Consider the following 18070-nt stretch of genomic DNA (forward strand, 5'->3'; position numbering starts at 1 on the left):
TATGATCTGACCAAGGCAGAATGGAGAGGTAGCATGACTTCCCTGGATCTAGACACTAGACTCAGATATATGCATACCAAAATTCCCATTGGCTTTTAAACCTAACTTCCATTTCAGCATTTTGGCAGAGCTTTATTGTGTCCATTGACAGCTATTTGTAAGTATTTTAAAAACCTTTTTTTTCCATTATCTTAAATACTAGTTTTTATTGAAAAATACTTTAGAGCTTTTTTTAAAATGAAGAATGGTATAAAAGTATTCATAAATAAATTGTTTTAGCTTTATAAAAACCTTGATGGTGAGTCCTTCAATTTATATTATGGCTCTGAGACAAGTATCTGAGGGGGGATAAAGAATAGAATTCAGTAAGATGTTTGTGGATGTAGTAAAAAACCAAATGGGCTGGTTATTATTTATTCAAAGTATGTCTTTATTGCTTCCCAACCTACAAGGACCCTCAAGGCAATGAACAAATAAAAACTAATTAAAACAATACAAACTTTTAAAAACAACAACATTAAAATGCTCATAACAGCAGTCTAAAAACAAACCTAGGGTCCAATTTTATAACAGTTTAAACTGGTGTTTAAAACATTGGAACAGCACTGTTTAGGTTGCCTGCAGGAAGCTTAAAAGAGATGGGTCCAGTCTAACTTCTCTGGGTAGGGAGCTTCACAGTTGCAACGCTGCTATGAAGGAAGCCCTTCTTCTACTACATACTGTTGATTGAGATGGATATTTACCAATGAATTATACTTCATTTATTAGCTGTCCTAGGATATTTTGTTGAGCTGATTGTTGTTTCATTCACATAGATAAATGCCCATTGGTTTTTCAAAATGGAATGCTGATCATACATAGCTAGCCTTTGATCATGGTGGTCCTTTGTTCTAGAGTTATTATCATTTATTACAGTATTTGATATATTCAGCATTTCTTTATTAAAATGAGATACAGAGTAGCTTTCAAACATTGTGTTTTATTGCAACAATATTATGATGATTAAACCAACAATAAATGCTATCATGAAGCATCATTGTAGAGACTGTTTTATCTAGCAAAAATAAAATTTTAAAATCTTATTGAAAGGTCATTCTCTGCCTCATCCTTTCCACAAGAACAACATGTCTACAGAGTGTGGCAAAAACGCATAGTATTGTCAGCTTCTAGTATGTGGATTGTTTTATATGGCATGTAAAAATTGGTTCTGTGAATACAATCACAGTGTCCTTAAATATATAACTTTGTCTGTGTGAGTTTTTATCTTTAAATGCCACACTTTCTTTCAAATTCAGGATTCTGCTTTGATGCAAAGCCTTTTCTCAGTCTGATTATTATTCAGGGGCTGCTCATGTTGAGAAATTATGATTAATTACATTGCAAGTTGTTCGGCTGTCTTATCTTTCAAAACAGCATGCACTGAGCAAAAGTAGAGCACTCGGTTGGCAGCTTTAATTTAATCAATTTAGCCCGCTGCCTTTAGAAACCCAGTGCAACATGGGAAATACTCACTTTTAGTCTATGTAAAATTAATATTAATAAAAACCAATATTCTCTTTCAACAGTGTACTTATTCGGTAACAAATACAGGGGCATGGGTTCTTCAGAAAGGAAAATAAATGTTGCTTGAGTCTAGCCAGAATGTGCCCAAAGTTGTTGACTCTTGAATTGGTTATCTGTTCTAATTTCTTGTGCCATTACATCTTCTAAAAATATGTAAACAACTAATCTTTATGGCAGGCTCTAAAGATGTAAATAATGCTTTAACGCCTTTTTTGTTTCTCTCTCTGGGCTTCCAGAATGCAAGTGATAGTTACTAATAAAAATATAGACTAGCTGCTGTGTCATAAGAGTAAAGACAGGATAGCTGGAAAAAAGGAAGCCCTCTCATTATTATTATTATTAATAATAATAATAATAACAACAACAACAACTTTATTTTTATACCCCGTCTCCATCTCCCCAAAGGAACTCGGATGGCTTACATGGGGCCAAGCCCAAACAGAACAGTTAAAACATAATACATTAAAATGCATATTATCAAAAGCAATATAACAAAATAAAACAACAACATCAAACAGTATATGAAACGAATATCAAAACCGAACAACAAATAACAAAATTCAATGTCTCTTCAAGGGTGGACAGACTGATGCCACAACATTAAAGGATAGAGCTAATGCGTAAGGTGTAAATATCATGTAGCAATGACAAGGATATGACCAAATTACCATTAAAGTTTTGGGTATAACAATCACAAAGCTATCCAGGGAATTGCCTAGTCAAAAGCACAGCGGAATATCCAGGTCTTCCAATGCCCAAACACAACAACAATACATCCATAGTAACGAAATTTGGCAACCCAACATATAAAAACAAATTATGACTTAACAACTAAAATTAAATAAAAAATGCAGCCTGTTATATCAGACATTCAAAGATTAAGGCTTCCATGCACTCAGCCAGAGCTTGAAACAGTTGAGTTCTTTTTAGTTAGTTTAACTACAGCTCACAGAATACCTGGACAGTATATTCATGGGAAATGTTGGCTGGAAAATTTTGGAAGTTAGTCCAAAAGGTTGTTAACTGTGCTAAAACTGGTGCTGTAGTATCAGCTTTCTCAGTGACCCAAAAGCCTAAGATTAGGCAGGTTTGTCTGCCATAAGTGAAATTGTGCTCGCATTGAAAAATGTCATGTTGGCAGGTGGGAAGGCTGCAGTGACAATCCTATGTAAAGCAGAATTCACAGAGGAGCCTTATTTCTGCGGATTCATAAACTTCCCTGCAATTGTTGATTCAAACCAGCACAAATTAAAAGTCAACAAACTTTGTTTGTGGCTTGAATCATTGGTCTGAAAAGCTGAGCACGTTCTGATTCTCAGAGGAGCAAGCGGATCCCATTGCAGTGACACTACTACTTCTGTTCTCACTTTGCATAAACAGCCGCTGATGCCAAAGACATCATGAGACTGTGCTAGGCAACCTGTGCAAAAATAAGAGTTCTCACACATTCTGCAACACAAATGGATGAACTGCATTTTGCAGTGTGTTCCAGGATGGCAATGTGTGCTTGTCTTGCAATTCACAGTTCATCTCCTTCCCCCCACCAGTTTGTTTATTATTCATTTGAAGCATTAATATCATTTCCTTTAACCAAAAAGGCGCCCAGAATGATTTAGGAATAGTTAATTTGCAAGCCTGGAGCAAGGATTGACAATCTCAGGACATTCAAGAGACTGGGAGGAGGTTTTTGCTAGCTGTTAAGTAGGCACAACGGAGGTTTGCCTGCCTTGTCTTCTTTCTTCCCTGTGGCCAGGGTAATAGTGGAAGTGGGAAATTGCAGTAAATGCCCCTCAGAATCTTTTGGGGCTTAGGAATGATAGAGATCTCTCTTCCTGCTCTTTTTCTTCATCTGGAACCAGAACAGTTAAGGCCTACTGAGACTGTGTGTCAAGTTTGCCAAATCTTGAAGCTTAAGCTGCTTAAAGATCAGGCTTTTTTTTTTTTTTTTTTTTTTTTTTTTTGGCAAGCAACTGAATCCCTGCTTCTTTCAGTTTTTAAAGCAGCAGCATTTCACCTTTTAGGAGAAGATTGGGCTATGTTCAGAGATCATTGTGGAACATGTTCCTGTTCCAAACAGTCTTGTAAACATGGCCTCCATGCTTACATGTCTGTTCCTTGTTACATGATGCATTTCTTTGTGATGTAGTCATTGCTCCAGCTATTACTTTAATAACAATGGATGTTTTCCAATATTTATTATTGCCTCTGTCACATCTCAGAACAGCAGTTGCTGTTTTAGAGCTGGAGGGGGGGATATCCAAAGTCTCTCTCATCTTCTAGATGAAATTGAAAATGATCAGCATAACAGCAATTTATTGCAAATTTCCTAACCATCACCTGCTCCCTAATATCTGATTATATAGTGAGTGAGTTGTGAAAATAGCTGTCTGGAACGGAGTAGGACAATAATTCTTGAAAATGCAATAAGAGGTCAATGTGAATACAGTAATGTTGAATAAATGTTGAAACGTCAAAATTCATGGTTGAGTGAAGGTCTGTGTTTGCTTTCAGTGTATGTTTATATTTTTAAAATGTTGTCTTTGTCAGGATATATACTGTAATTCATTGAAATAGGTAATTCTATCACAACTATTAATTAGCCTACTTGGCCATTGTGGAATTTCATCATTTATCTGTCACAGGTGGAGAGAGGCTAAATGTGACTGTGTGGCTTTTTGTAAGCATTTGATATGTTGCAAGGATGGACATATTGGTTCATGTTACCAATTTTTTCCAGTGAGATGAGTAGAAATACACACAACCCTTTTCTCTGTTATAGTTGATTAAACAGAGTTTGGAGTAGGGTTTTTTAAATACTCAGCCTATTTTAAAGGGAAAGCATATCTTAAAGGTAGTGGTTTGAGCATTGGACTATCACTCTGAATTCTGGCAAATTTCCATGGAAATTTACTTGTTGGCCTCAAAGGAAGGCAAACATCCTCTGAACAAATCTTGCCAAGGAACCCCAGTGATAGGTTTGCCTTAGGGTCACACATAACAACAGTCACATGGGGGTGAACATTTTCTGGACCGTGCTGTGGAACAATTCATAGCCATATAGGTTATCTCCTTTCATGCCAGTTTCAGAGGCAGGAATTGTATGATATGTAACTGTTGACATCTTCCCTTGCAGTAATAGAGCTTTTGAGGTCTCTCTTGTCAGTTCTATGAATCATCTCTTCCCCTGGTTTTTGTTTATTATCATCTTAGCTGCCATTGTTTAAAATGTTTTGCTCCTTACTGTGGAAAACACTTTCCTGTTTTTACTCCTTGTGTCCCTCCAGATTTCTATATGCTTCCAATGGCAGTGAACAGTACACAATACAAAAAAATCTGACCAGCATCCTAGTGTGGACTGGAAAGTAGGAAGAGTAGGTTTTGTGAGTTTCATGGTTCCTTGGGTTATTGTCAATCTGACACTTGTTGTGATGATCACATTGGAAAAAGGAGGGCTCTGATTCTTTCTTGTGCTCATTGGATAAAAGATGACACATATAAGTGTGTCAAATAAATGCACAATTAAACTTGGCAATATATGATGTTATACATGGTTTCAGTAATGGTGCTAACCTGTTCCGCTTTCAAAGCATCTTCACCTTTCTGAAAAAAAGATTGTCAATTTCTGCTCCTAATTAATTTTTAGATAAGAAACTTTTTGAGATCTTGCGTGAAGTGTGTTGTCATTCTTTAAGGAAGAACAAGATAGAGCTAATGAATAGATCGCAATCATGAAGTATAACGAGAATATAAAGTCCTCCTGCAGTTAGTCAGTGCTTGAAGCTTTTATTTTATTATTTCTTTATAATTTGCTTCTTCAAATGATCTCTGCAATTAGCAGTGATGACAGATTATCACAGGCATATTAACTGTCTAGCATCTTCTATAATGGAAATTCTTGCACATAATTCATTCAGTTGCTCTGTGGTCTCCCTGTTCTAGCTATTTCACTCTTTTGTCAACTGATTTCCTGCTTATGATTTATTTTAAGAATTGTTGCATTTAGCATTTTTAAGTTCAACAATGTTTTTCAGATGTATTTTCTTCCTTTGGCTCTATTGTTAGCTTGCATTTACTATCTCAACTTTGTGCTCCTTTCTGTTCTCCTAAAGCAAAGTGTTAGGTTTTTGGGGTTTTTTTTTGGAGGTCTCATTCTTTTCTTGTGTTTTATTTATTTATTTATTTATTTATTTACTATTCTTGTATACCGCTGTATCTGAAGCCCAAGGGCGACTCACAGCGGTCGAGGGCGACTCACAGCTGAGGAAAAATTCATTAGTTCATCACCATTTATTATTTATTGTAGTTGTATGCATTGACAATTTTAGTAATACAGTATTTGTGTAAAATTGGAGAGGCAATAAAAATTAACTTTCTCCTATACAAATTTATTTTTCCACACAATTCCTTTCTACCAAAACTACTCATTTCTCTGCCTTTTAAAATACAATGGTGCTTCCCCTCTGTCCCCCATCCCCTTTATTATCTTCCCCTATGTATTTGTAAAGGAAAGAGTTAACAGGATGAGCAAGCAAGAGAGCATCAGAGATACAGCATAATGTTCTTTGTCATTCTGTGGGCTGAAGGAGGAGGTTGTGGACAGTCCCTGAAAGTGCTTTAATGCGAACTGTCAGTGCTGTTAGAAGTTAATGATATAAAGATGAAGAGGCAAGCCGGAACAAATGCAGTTACTCTTTTTATGTAGCTGTTTGGTATTCATGGATGAAAAAAAGCAACTTAGCTTTCTCTTTTCATCTTTTTCCTGGAATAATCCCTTATATTTGTTTAGATAAGAGGGTTTTCTGAAATTATTTGTCTCATATACTCCCCCTCCCCAACGCCCCTCAGCTATCCATAAACAGGCAGACCATGCCTTTATCTTGTCCTGGTTGGATGCACAAATCCTCTTTATGTGCACTGCTGCTTGCCCCGTTGCCTAGACGATAACTTGCTTGCGCTGAAGATGTCTGGCTCTCGTAAAGAGTTCGATGTGAAGCAGATTTTAAAAATCCGATGGAAGTGGTTTGGTCACCAGCAATCTCCTCCTAATCCTAGCGGAGACTGCCACCCAGGAGATTTTTGGGACAAAGGACCGAACAAGACAACTGGAATAAAGTTTTTGGATCCAGGGAACCTGTCACTACCTTTTGCCTCAATTGGTTTCCAAAGGTCCAACCAGAAGAGTTTCCAGAATTCATCCTCTTGGCCAATGGCATTCAGCTCCGACGTGCCTGCATTTGAGCTCACCACAGAGGACGGTGGAGGTGCACACTGGCTTGAGGGAGCTGGTGCTGGGGAGGGACTCAGTGAAGAAGAAAATGTATCTGATAGCAGTTCATGCAGGTTGTTACTTTCTTTTTGTAAGGAATTATTGGTGCCATATATTTTTGTCTGCAAGTGAAATGGCTTTGTGGGGAGGGGGGAATCAATGCTCCATTGCAGTACTACAAAAATACTGACAGCTTCAGTTGAGCCAAAGCCTTGGAGAAATTATGAGCAGCAATATAGAAAAAATGTCACTTTTGATTGCTTGTATCAAAAGTATATCTGAGGAGAGCAGGAAAAATGGTTTTCTGTATCAGCTACAGGAAGCTCTGTCTTCTAGAGATATATTATGTATTCTGTATTTTAATTTGTTATGTTCTGTATTTTAATTTGTTATGTTGACCTATTTTCACAGCTTTCAGTACAGGCAGTATGTAAGTTGGAACAGGTATATTTTTAAAGTGTGACTCCAGCTACACACACACGCGCGCGCACACATGCAAGCTTTGGATAGCATAGAGAAGTAAGTATGTAAGTTGGAACAGGTATATTTTTAAAGTGTGACTCCAGCTACACACACACGCGCGCGCACACATGCAAGCTTTGGATAGCATAGAGAAGGGTTAACACCTCCTGGTGTTGGTTGTGCTGTCTGTGCTCCTGTTCAGAAGATTTCCCCTCATTTTCTGTCCCTGTGGTAATTGGATTTTGAAAAATTTGTCTTGGTGTGGGAATAAAGATTGGCGAAAAAGATTCAGCGCAGACACCTTTTCCCCATGCTAACTCTTTCAGAAGTGAATTTCCCTTCATAGGGGTAGATTTCTTTCACTCCCTGTTTTCTCACTCCCATTCTTAACTATGAGCCATTTGTACATCAGATGTTTGTAACTCGAGGACTGTCTGTACTTCTGATTTTGAATGAGAATGGAATTAAAATTTAAGGTCAGCGTGATGCTAAAATAGCTTCATCGAGGTTGGGTGTGAAGTAGTTGAGAATATTTAGGTAGTAGATAATATTTAACTGGGTCTGCCTTTGTCATATATCTAAATAATGCTTTACTGTGACATTATACAACTAAAGATTTTTTGTTTTTGGGTTTTAAAGGCAGCACTTGTAGTATTCACATTGAGTTGATGTGTAAGATTGGACTATAATTTTTTGTGTTATAGTAGTATTTTATAGTAAGTTTTTTTTCCTTTATGTTTAAGAAAAGGTCAGGTTTTCTTTTATCACTTTTACATCACTGAGAGGGATTCTTCAAGGTGGTACTTTTTTGTTTCTCCTTAGAACTTTAGTGGTAAGTGGACCTCTTCTAAATCTTATCATGCAACTATGCACTGGATGTCAAAGTGTATTCAGTTGGTTTTCTTTTTTGCTTTTGAAAAATGGTGCACCAAAGACAATGTGTTGGAAGAAAAAATAACCCACACTTTAGCATTTTACCTCTCCTTATGTGTCTATAATTGTTATGTAGAAAAATACACAGAAGTTGAAGGCGGGTTTTAAATCCCAACTGTTTGAATGAAAAGCATTTTTTTTAAAAAAATCATTGAACTGTAAATTTATTCAACTGTGTAAATAATTAAGGGAGGTGACAGGAATAAATCACCTTAGGCTGTGTGGAATGCGGTTCATTTTAACATTTTCAGCAACATCTGTTCAGTGTTTGTACAAAGCATTTCCAGTACTATACATATTTATGCTGAAGATATCAAATGAATGTTGTAAAGAACAAATTAAGTCCTGCAGAGGTGTTCCTCTGGAGCTCAAAACAGTAAAGTACTGCAATTTTGTTTTCTTGGTAATCAGAATTCCCAGAGAGTGATTCTTCAAGGGAAAATGACAGTATTTAAATCAAGGGGGGAAAGGGTATTAACGTACATATGTTGGTAGATATGGCTGGAGTGACAACATAACTACACATGCATACATATTATAGCAGATACAGTCCTACTGTTGTATATATGACACAGTTTATCTGCAATGGAAGAAGAGGTATGGAGCTATTTGTGTATGCAAGCAGGTCATTCATCTCCTGTTGTTTTTACAACAACATAACAGACCCTGTAGAAACCCACACCCCTCTTAGCAGGATAGCCATCCCTACAAACCACAGTAAATTCAGGTTCATAGATTTGTCCATAAACTGAAAATGCCTGGTATCTGACAAGAGAGATAGAGGTGTTATCTACCTGTCTGAAGGTGAGACAGGATTGCTTCAACTTTTGCAGGCATTTGTGAAGCTGAGAAGAGACAGTTGAATAGAAAAATAAATTCAAGAGGTAGGACCTGAAATACTCAAAGTTTCAATTTAAAACAACTGTTTCTCCTGTGTTCTTGACACAGAGTTCTTTTGCTTAGCTAAGGGCTTTCAGGCTTCTCCACTACTGATACTTTTGGCTTGGGGACCAGTAACTAAGTACCTATTATTTGTAAGGACTCAGATGGGACTAATATTTATGATTTCACATTTGTACTGTATTTCTTTTCCTCTTTCCTTTTGTTTTCTGTATATCAGAGAGGATTTGGAACTGAGGGATCAAAATTGCGAACTTTCTTAGAAACAAACCATAATATATTTAATATTCTTGATGTCAAAGACTTTAGAATCATAGAGTTGGAAGAGACCCTGTGGGCCATCTAGTCCAACCCCCTGCCAAGAAGCAGGAAAATTGCACTCAAAGCACCCCGACTCAAAACCATGAATTTTGGGAAGAGATGGGCTACTTTTAAAAATTCTAGCATCGTTCGATGGTATCTGTCTTATGCAATTTCCTTTCTACAGGAGTCATTCTTGAATATTATAGAAACTGAATGTAGATTTCTCTTGTGCCTGTGTAATTCATTGCCATAAAAATAGAAAATATCTTTATGACCTTGGATCTCCTTCACTATGTAAAATCCCATGTTTCCCATCAGTCTAAGCAATGCAGATATCTCTCATACAATTTAGGGAATAATTATTTTAGAATATATGAGCCATAAAGATGAAATATAAGCAAAATCGTGGTATATTTTGTCATATTTTCATCAATGTTTAAAATTTATTTCTCCTAAGCATCTGATGAAATATTAAATAGTCTAGTTTGACAAGGAACCAGTGCAAGAAAAACTGTTTAAAGTCCTATTGTTTTTGAGATAAATTCCTCACCAACATCTTTTTTCCAGAAACGTTTGCGTATAGTGCCACCTTTTGTAGATATGTTTTAATTGTCCTCCTTTACTGTTGTTTCCAAGGCATAAAAGATAGCAAGGCCATACCAACCATGTTATTTTACTTCTCTTTTTATATTCCTTAGTCTGGTAGGAGTTGACAGTTGAATATGACTGTATTTGTTATGCAGAGGTACTTGAAGTCTACTACAGATTTCATACAAAACAGTTACGATTTAACTAGCTGGTATATTGTAGCAATTCTGTAAGATAACAGTTTATATTAGTCGCAAGTAGCTGTTTGTGCTTTAGCTACTAAAATAGAGGATAAGAAGGTGTCAGTATACTTCAGTTAATGAAGTAGATGTCTTCCTGGACACTTCCTTGGTATCAGAGATGAAAGAAATTGAAATAATAGGAATAGGTTCCTATAGCTCCAAAAAATAACAGTATATCACGTTCCACCAAAGTTTCAATTTAAAACTAACAATGTGCACATGGGAAATGAAATACAGCCCATTCAGGTGAGCTTTGCATAAGCAGACAAAAAACAGTTTGAGCCTTCTGCAGACTACATGAAAGCTTCTTCCAAAATTAATTCAGAGATTATTTTTAATTTCACCAGCCTCTGTTTGTATTATGAATTCTATTTTGATGGTCAAACCTATAAAAGTATGCTTTTCTTTCTATTGGGGGGTATTTGGTGAGGCAGGCTAATTCACTTTCCCCCTTTTTCTCTGTTGTTCCCAAATGCATGGAAAGAGATTCTAGAGGTAGCTGCACATCCTTTGCCTGTTATAAGAAGGCACATACAACGAGAGTAAGGTAGATCGGTTGAGGTATATCACATTGTTTTCTACCTCAAGCTTTACTGCAATACTTACTGTGGACATGTTCCTGCAACCTGACAACCAAAAGTCTGTGTTTGTCTGGTTCTTCGCCACCCTCCTGATTCCAATACTGTTTATAATCTAGATATTTATTAATTTTTCAGCAATATAAATATTATTTTACAATTTACAATAACTGAATTTTTCTTAGTAATTTGTTTCCACAACAAGGCAAATGTTTAAAAATCCAGTTATCATAGGGACAGAAAATAAGGTTGAAATCTTCTGAACAGGATCACAGACAGTAAAACAAACACCACATCTGTTGCCTGTGCTATCCAAAGCCCTCTCTCGCTCTCTCTCTTGTCTACAGAGTTTCTTTTTCTCCTTCTTCCATAGCCTCTGGTTTATTATGTAGATGATTGCAATACAGCAGTTTGCCATTGCATCTATACAGAAAATTACAGTATGCTCTGGCCATCAAATGTGTCAACAAATCAACTTTTTATACTGGTTTGCAAAATTTGTTTGAAGGCCAAATGTAAACCATAGTTTGTCTGTTCAGATTCTGTATGAGACTAGTTTGCTACAAAGCAGATAAGAGGCAAAAAAAGAGAGAAAAAAAACAAGCAAAAAACCTCTTTGCAGCAGTTAGCCATTATCAGATCCACGAGGTATAAGCCAAGTCACTGTGACCTTCTCAAAGCTATTCATTACTGTTTCAGGTATTGAGTATTTATCTAGTGTGCTGCTCAAGTGCCGGAGAGCTTATTAAATCATTTTATAGAAAGTGCCGAAACTCCAGCTAGACCTTAGCATTTGATGAAGTTTAAGAAAGAATTGCAGTCCTCTTGGATGGATCCCTGAGCAGGAGTGGTTGAATGGGGCAGAAATATCCCTTTACCAGCAGAGATTATTTCCATCAACAGGGAACCAGATTTACTACAAAAACTACTTGTCCTCTATTAGAAAGTTTCTCAGTTACAGCAATAAGGGCTAGAACAGAGTAATCTAGATAGGTAGTCAGGAGTGCCGCTATCTGGTTTCAAAGCCTTCACACACAGAGAGCCAAGCACAGTCCAAGATTGAAAAAAATCTCTCATTCCAGTCTTTGAGAAAAAGAAGAGGGAATTGTAGAACCACCAGAAAGGAAAAGGGGAAGAGACACTTCCTATTTCCTGCTCTTTCTAGTGTGAGTGGAATGGATGTGTAGAAGTGATGGACTATCAGCCAAGAAAATTCCAGGTGCATCCAAACTTACGATTGCTCTGCCCCCATGTCCTAGTGTTGGTGAAAGCAACACACCCTTTCAACTACCCACTTCTGAGGCATACATTTCACAAAGGTATGTTTCGGAGTGAAAGGCCAATGTCTCCTTCTGCTACAGAGGGAAAGGATAGTGCAGATATACCAAATGTGTAGATGGAATCGAGTGAAAAAGCATTTTCATCGTGGGGGGCAGCAGCTGAAGACTAGCTGGTTCACTAAGATGATGAGGGATTGTTTGAGTGCCCACCCCAAATGCATGTAATAACAGTGGTTTTATATTAAGTTGTTCTGCTAGGTGAAGCGTAGACCAGAAAGTTCAGAATCTGGTAACACTTGATAGACTTTTCCATTAAAGTTAGTTGGATATATCCCTGTTAGTTTGCTAGATAAAGCAAAATTAATAGATTGTATTGGGGAAACACTGACCTTGTAGCCCTCCTGGACATCATTAGCGTGTTCTGTTGTGATGACCTTCCCTTTGCTTTAACATATGCCCTGGCCTTGGGCAAATGTCAACAAATTTTTAGTTACCATATCAACTGAACAACAGCTATTTCCCATTTTATATCATGACTTGGATATAAAGCTTTGTGGAAAGACTTTTTCAGGTGACTTAGTCAAGAAGGTTGTATGTATTAAACCCAGTTTGCACCCTAGAGCCTGGATCCAAAGAAGCGTTCAAGGACCCTTGCTTGGTTTCTTTGTCTCAATTCTGAGTTGAAACAGATATATTGAAAAAGTTGCACTGCACTTGTGCAGAGGCTAAGACTAAAACTTGGAAACTAGAAGTTGGAAGCTCTGTGCAGAAAACTGATTTACAATGGTGTCTTCCTAACCTACTTCAGCTGCATGGGCATTTGTTTATGGGAGATGTAGTACAGCAGATAAGGAATATCAGCTTGGATTAGTTTCTTTAACCTTTGTTACATTCTGAAAGAAAAGCAGGTCTCTTTAGAATAGATAGAAAGATAGATATGGCATTCATTACTGGATGAAAACTAAGTCTGACTCATTATTACTGTTTCTAGAAGCTTGTATTCCTGTGTAAGGTATGAAGATGCCTCACAAACACAATATGTGGAAACTTTGCAGTCATTAAGTCATCTGCTGCTTCATTTCTAGCTGGTGTTGGTTGGAAGATAAGCTAGAGGTCACTTCTGCTTTCCTTCTACCATTCATCCATACATCATGTTAATAGCCTGTTAATTTTGAAACCTAATTATGGTCACATAAATGCCAGAGCCATTAATTGCATCTTTGCTGAGCAATTAACCACTTTCCCAGGCACAAAATGTTCATTAGCATGGCGATCCATTTGATGGTGTTGGGATGTTTGGAGATTGTAAAATGATACTCATTGTTTGAATTTAGTTGCAGAAGAATTGTTTCCATTTTGTATAGTCTAGTCAGCAAATTGATAAAAATATATACTGGAGTACAGAAAAGTCTCAGTCTAGATATACAAACTAAAATATTGTCACCATACTTTTAAACACTTTTTAAAAACCTCTTGCTTCTTTGTTTGTTGTATTTATATACTACCCAATAACAAAGGATGTCTGGGCATTTCACACAATAAAACATCTTATAAACGACAATAATCATATAATACCCTAAGCTTTATTAAAACTATTAATAAAACATCTAAGAATGTGCAGGTTTGTGGTATATAGACTTTGTTTAAAAACATTGGGAAAATCACACTCAAATTTAAGAGAAGAACACAAAATACATTTTTAAATGTGTTGCATTGATTTACAGCTCAGGTTGTAATTTGACCTGTAATATTGTGTTATAACTCCACATTATACAATGCTTTTACTCAGTAATGCATGGAAATGAACCAAATCATACAGACATTGTAGACTGCAGAAGAGATTACTATGTAGCCAGTTGCTACTGAGAATGCCAAACATATTAGGCTTTAAAACCCTTTTTGCATTACATTCACTGTTAATTGAGTATCCAGTGTGAGAGGAAACTGAAACTGTTTGGGATTCATTACATGTTGAAAATGCATAGAAGCGGGTTAATATTCTATTTTGCTAATGTGCATACATTTTTATTTTTGTGTTCTACCATTCCTCCAATGTAACAAAGGTGACATATATGGCTTTCTCCTTTCATTTTGTCCTCATAACAATCATGAGAGAAAGTGACTGCCTCAGAACCATCCAGAGGGTTTCATGTCCAAATAGAAATTTAATGCTTTCAAATAAACATTTGTGTACATATTTTCATATTTTTAAAATTCAAAACTGTTATGACAACTTTGAAATGTGTATATATTTTCCTTCCAGGACGTCCAACAGCAGCCAGACTCTGGCGTCTTGTCATACTATGGAACCCTGCACATCTGATGAATTTTTTCAAGCCCTCAACCATGCAGAACAGACTTTTAAAAAGATGGAAAATTACCTGAGACACAAACAGTTGTGTGATGTGGTATTAGTTGCTGGTGATCGCCGCATTCCTGCACACAGGTAAATATGTATGTAGTTCTCTAAAATGAAAAAGAACTGAATTTTCTTCTACATGGTTTTTTTTAACATTGTGCATGTGAGTTTGCACACCTGTCCAGAGCAAGCTTAGAATTTGATGATAGTCTTCATCTACTCTCATCAAGACATGTGTGAGATATCTTCTTTTCACTTCTTTGTCTGCAACAGTAGTAGGAACTCTAAAAGAACCTCTCTAGAATTAGCTGCTCTCTTACTTATTGTGTTTTTTTCATTTTTATCCATTTTTCCTTTGCTGAAAATTTTATTGGAGATAAAGAGATTGCTTGTCCCAGAGGCTTGTGACCTTATCTATCCTCTTCAAACAATGCGTTGTTTAACATTCAAAAGTCTCTCTGGCTGACAACTATGATAAATGTCTGTTATACTTGGGGAGACTCAGAAATCTGGCAAATGTAAGATCTGCCTTAGCTTAACTTGGTGAGTGTAAATATTCAGTCCATGGAAACATGTGTAACTATCGCGGTACTAACAATTTCTAAATCAACCAGGATGCTTAATGCTCAGTTGTGGGCAAAAGGATTGACAACAATTAGTACCAAGGCCTTCAGTATCCATGACAACATCACAATAATCATTTCACACATTCCTTAACAAACCTTGAAAAGAGGCTCACAAGAGTAAAAGAGCCCAGAAAGAAAAAGAAACCAAATCAACATTTATTTTAGTCATAGAGCAGTGTGCAAGAAAAAAGGAAATACTTTGATATTTTATTGAAGAGGTTATAATATGTTATAAGCATTTTCAGTTACATCATCTTCTGCCATTACATACTCTGCTGAAGTCTAGCAATCTTACACAACTTGCTTATTTTACCAGAAATTGTTTCAAAGACAGAAATGCTCAGTGTCTCACTCCTCTCTCTGGTCATAATGGATCCCTGTTGCAGAGTCTAGGGTCTGGGTCAACCTCTGATCTAAAAATTGATTGGCGGTCAAATCCCCCAATGCTTTCTCTGCTTCTTTCTGTTTAGGCCTATCTTAATACTCCTCTGATGAGAAAGAGGACCCAACAGAGTAAGGCATCACACCTTCTTACCTTGTGGCAATTGACCATCTCTGCTATTAGCATCTGTGTGACTGTTCTGAGCTTATGGACTTATGACCATAATCCTTGTAGAATTATGGTCATAAGTCCCACCATAAATACTCCCCTCAACTTAGAGCTTCATCTGATTATCAGTTATGGCCTCCATGGCTTTGCATTTCACTTTCCCAGAAAACCTTTCAAATAATTCCATCTGTTGTGGTCCATTTGAGAAATTTACCTAAGTACCTACTCTGATTTCAGTTCCGCCTCTATCTGTGGTTGCATCACCTTTGATGACAGGTTGAGCATTCTTATCTGGAATTCCAAAATCCAAAATTGTTTATATAGATGTCTGAGGGCCCTTTCACATAGCCATATAACCCAGGATATCTAGACAGAAAATCCCACAATATCTGGACTGGGTTATCTGAGTCCACGCTACTATATATTCCATTTCAAAGCAGATAATGTGGGATTTTATTCAGCTGTTTGGAAGAAGGCTAAGATAACAGTATCTTTGATTTCTGACACAAATTTTGTTTCATGCATAAAATTATTAAAAATATTGAGCATAAAATTGTTCTTCATGGTGTCTATGAAATTCCACATATGGCTTTGTCCACACATGCGCAGTGCAGTTCAGAACCTTCTAGATCTCTAAAAGAAACATTTTGGCGGTAGCCCTGCCCACTCTCCCCATAGAGTATAATTTGAGTCCCATCCTCAAAGGACATATGTGCAAATACTGATCTCTCTCTCAATTTTTTTTTTAAAAAGCTTCAATCCAAAATGCTTATGGTTCCAAGCATTTCAGATAAGGAGAATTTTACCTGTACTACACTTACTACTATTACATCTGCTATCCCAACCACTTAATTACAGACAGTATTCTTTGTCTTATGGTGGAACCAAGCATGTAATCTCACCCATAACGTGCCTTTTTGCTTTGTTATAGCCAACATTTTTTTCCTTGTATGTATCCAGCACAAATTAAGTTGGATCATGGCTTTTGATCACCAAATATAAGATGCAGAGTGAAATCAGGAATCCAAAATGCAATCAGTTCCCTGGAATTCCTTGCAGTATTCTAGGTTTACAGGGCCTCCATACTTGATAAACAGAATACCAGTTGTGGTAGCAGTAGACAATGCAATAGTAATAGTACCTGAAGAAGAAAAAGGAAACACAGTCCTCTCTGTGTGTTTGCTACTACAGTGATACCTTGACTTAAGAGTTTAATTTGCTCCATGACCAAGCTTTTAATTCAAAATGTTCTTATCTCAAAGCGAATTTTCTCATTGAAATGCTATTAATCTGTTCCGGGGTCCCTGAAACCCCCCTTTTTTTGCTTATATGTTTTTAAATAAGAAAATGTACTTGATAAATAACAAATAATGTATACATGCATATTCACATGGAACAATAAAAAAGAAACATCAACTTTAAAATGCTAGAAGCACAAACGTGGCAAGGAGGCACATTTGAGGCCACAAAATGTGTGTTGGCAAGTGTAACAGTAAGGCATAACCTGCACATTCACATGGAACAATAAAAGAAAGATCAGCTTTAAAATGGAATAATCATAAAGTTGTGGCAAGGAAGCACAGAGTGAAGAGACAGAAGCATCTTTCTTCATACTGTACACATTCCAGCCTCCCTCCCCTCCTCTCTTGCTTCCTCTCTCTTCACAAAGCCAAACATACCATGAATATAAAGCACACAAAATCAGCTAACCCAAAGTTCCTCAAAGTGGACAAGAGCAAAGTGGACAGCAATCTCCCAAAGTGGAGAAGAGCATGAGGCACAGAGGCTGCTTCCTTGAAGGCCTAAAACCTTGTATTCTGGCGCTAATGCTCCTTCTGGTGCTCGCTCTTAACTCAGAATGCTGCTCTTATGTCAAAGCAAACCCTTGGCTGAGTAACAGCACTTAACTCAAAATGCTCTTAAGTTGGGATGCTCTTAAGTAGAAGTTCCAGTGTAAATTCATAATTGCAGTTACCAGGTAGCAGTTTACCTTGTAGAAAAAGAAAAAGAAAGAATATGTATAGAACAAGTGGATGATAAATTCAGTTCTGCAAGAATCCCCAAGGTAGACCTATTTGCTTCACAAGTGACAAGGCAGTTACTATTGCACTGCAGCAAAAAGGAGTGTGGCATGGGGAATGCTTTTCTTTTTCTCTGGGAAAAATAGCTTTACCTTTTGCAAGATAATCTTATTGGCACAGTTGAACTGCAAGTTGCTAATCAGGAAGAATTCGATTGCTTTCTCTGTACTATCCATCATGTTTCCCTTTTCATGCAGTTTTATAGCCAAGGGGGTTGCCTTTCTGATTAAAGTATATTCAGCAGCAGTTACTGCATTTATTTCTTCAGCTGGATTTTAATCTCATTATTTTCATTGGCTGATGGTTTTCTGCAAGATATTCAGAATCTATATGAGACCT

At 36.9% G+C, this 18070-nt stretch overlaps 1 protein-coding gene across 2 annotated transcripts in view; it reads left to right on the plus strand.

Annotated features, from left to right (window-relative positions):
- KLHL5 (kelch like family member 5) overlaps nucleotides 1-18070 on the plus strand; it is a 54626-nt gene that overhangs the window by 14586 nt on the left and 21970 nt on the right. Inside the window, exons 1-2 of one of the 2 annotated variants that reach the window (XM_060777822.2) lie at nucleotides 6143-6903; nucleotides 14379-14561. In XM_060777822.2, coding sequence (XP_060633805.1) covers nucleotides 6524-6903; nucleotides 14379-14561 — 563 coding nt within the window. In that variant the 5' untranslated portion in view covers nucleotides 6143-6523. Of the gene's footprint in view, nucleotides 1-6142; nucleotides 6904-14378; nucleotides 14562-18070 lie in introns of those variants that run through there. The other variant, XM_060777823.2, reaches the window with a different exon arrangement.

Source organism: Anolis sagrei, chromosome 5 (assembly GCF_037176765.1).
Source record: "Anolis sagrei isolate rAnoSag1 chromosome 5, rAnoSag1.mat, whole genome shotgun sequence".
Taxonomy (NCBI): Eukaryota; Metazoa; Chordata; class Lepidosauria; order Squamata; family Dactyloidae; genus Anolis; species Anolis sagrei.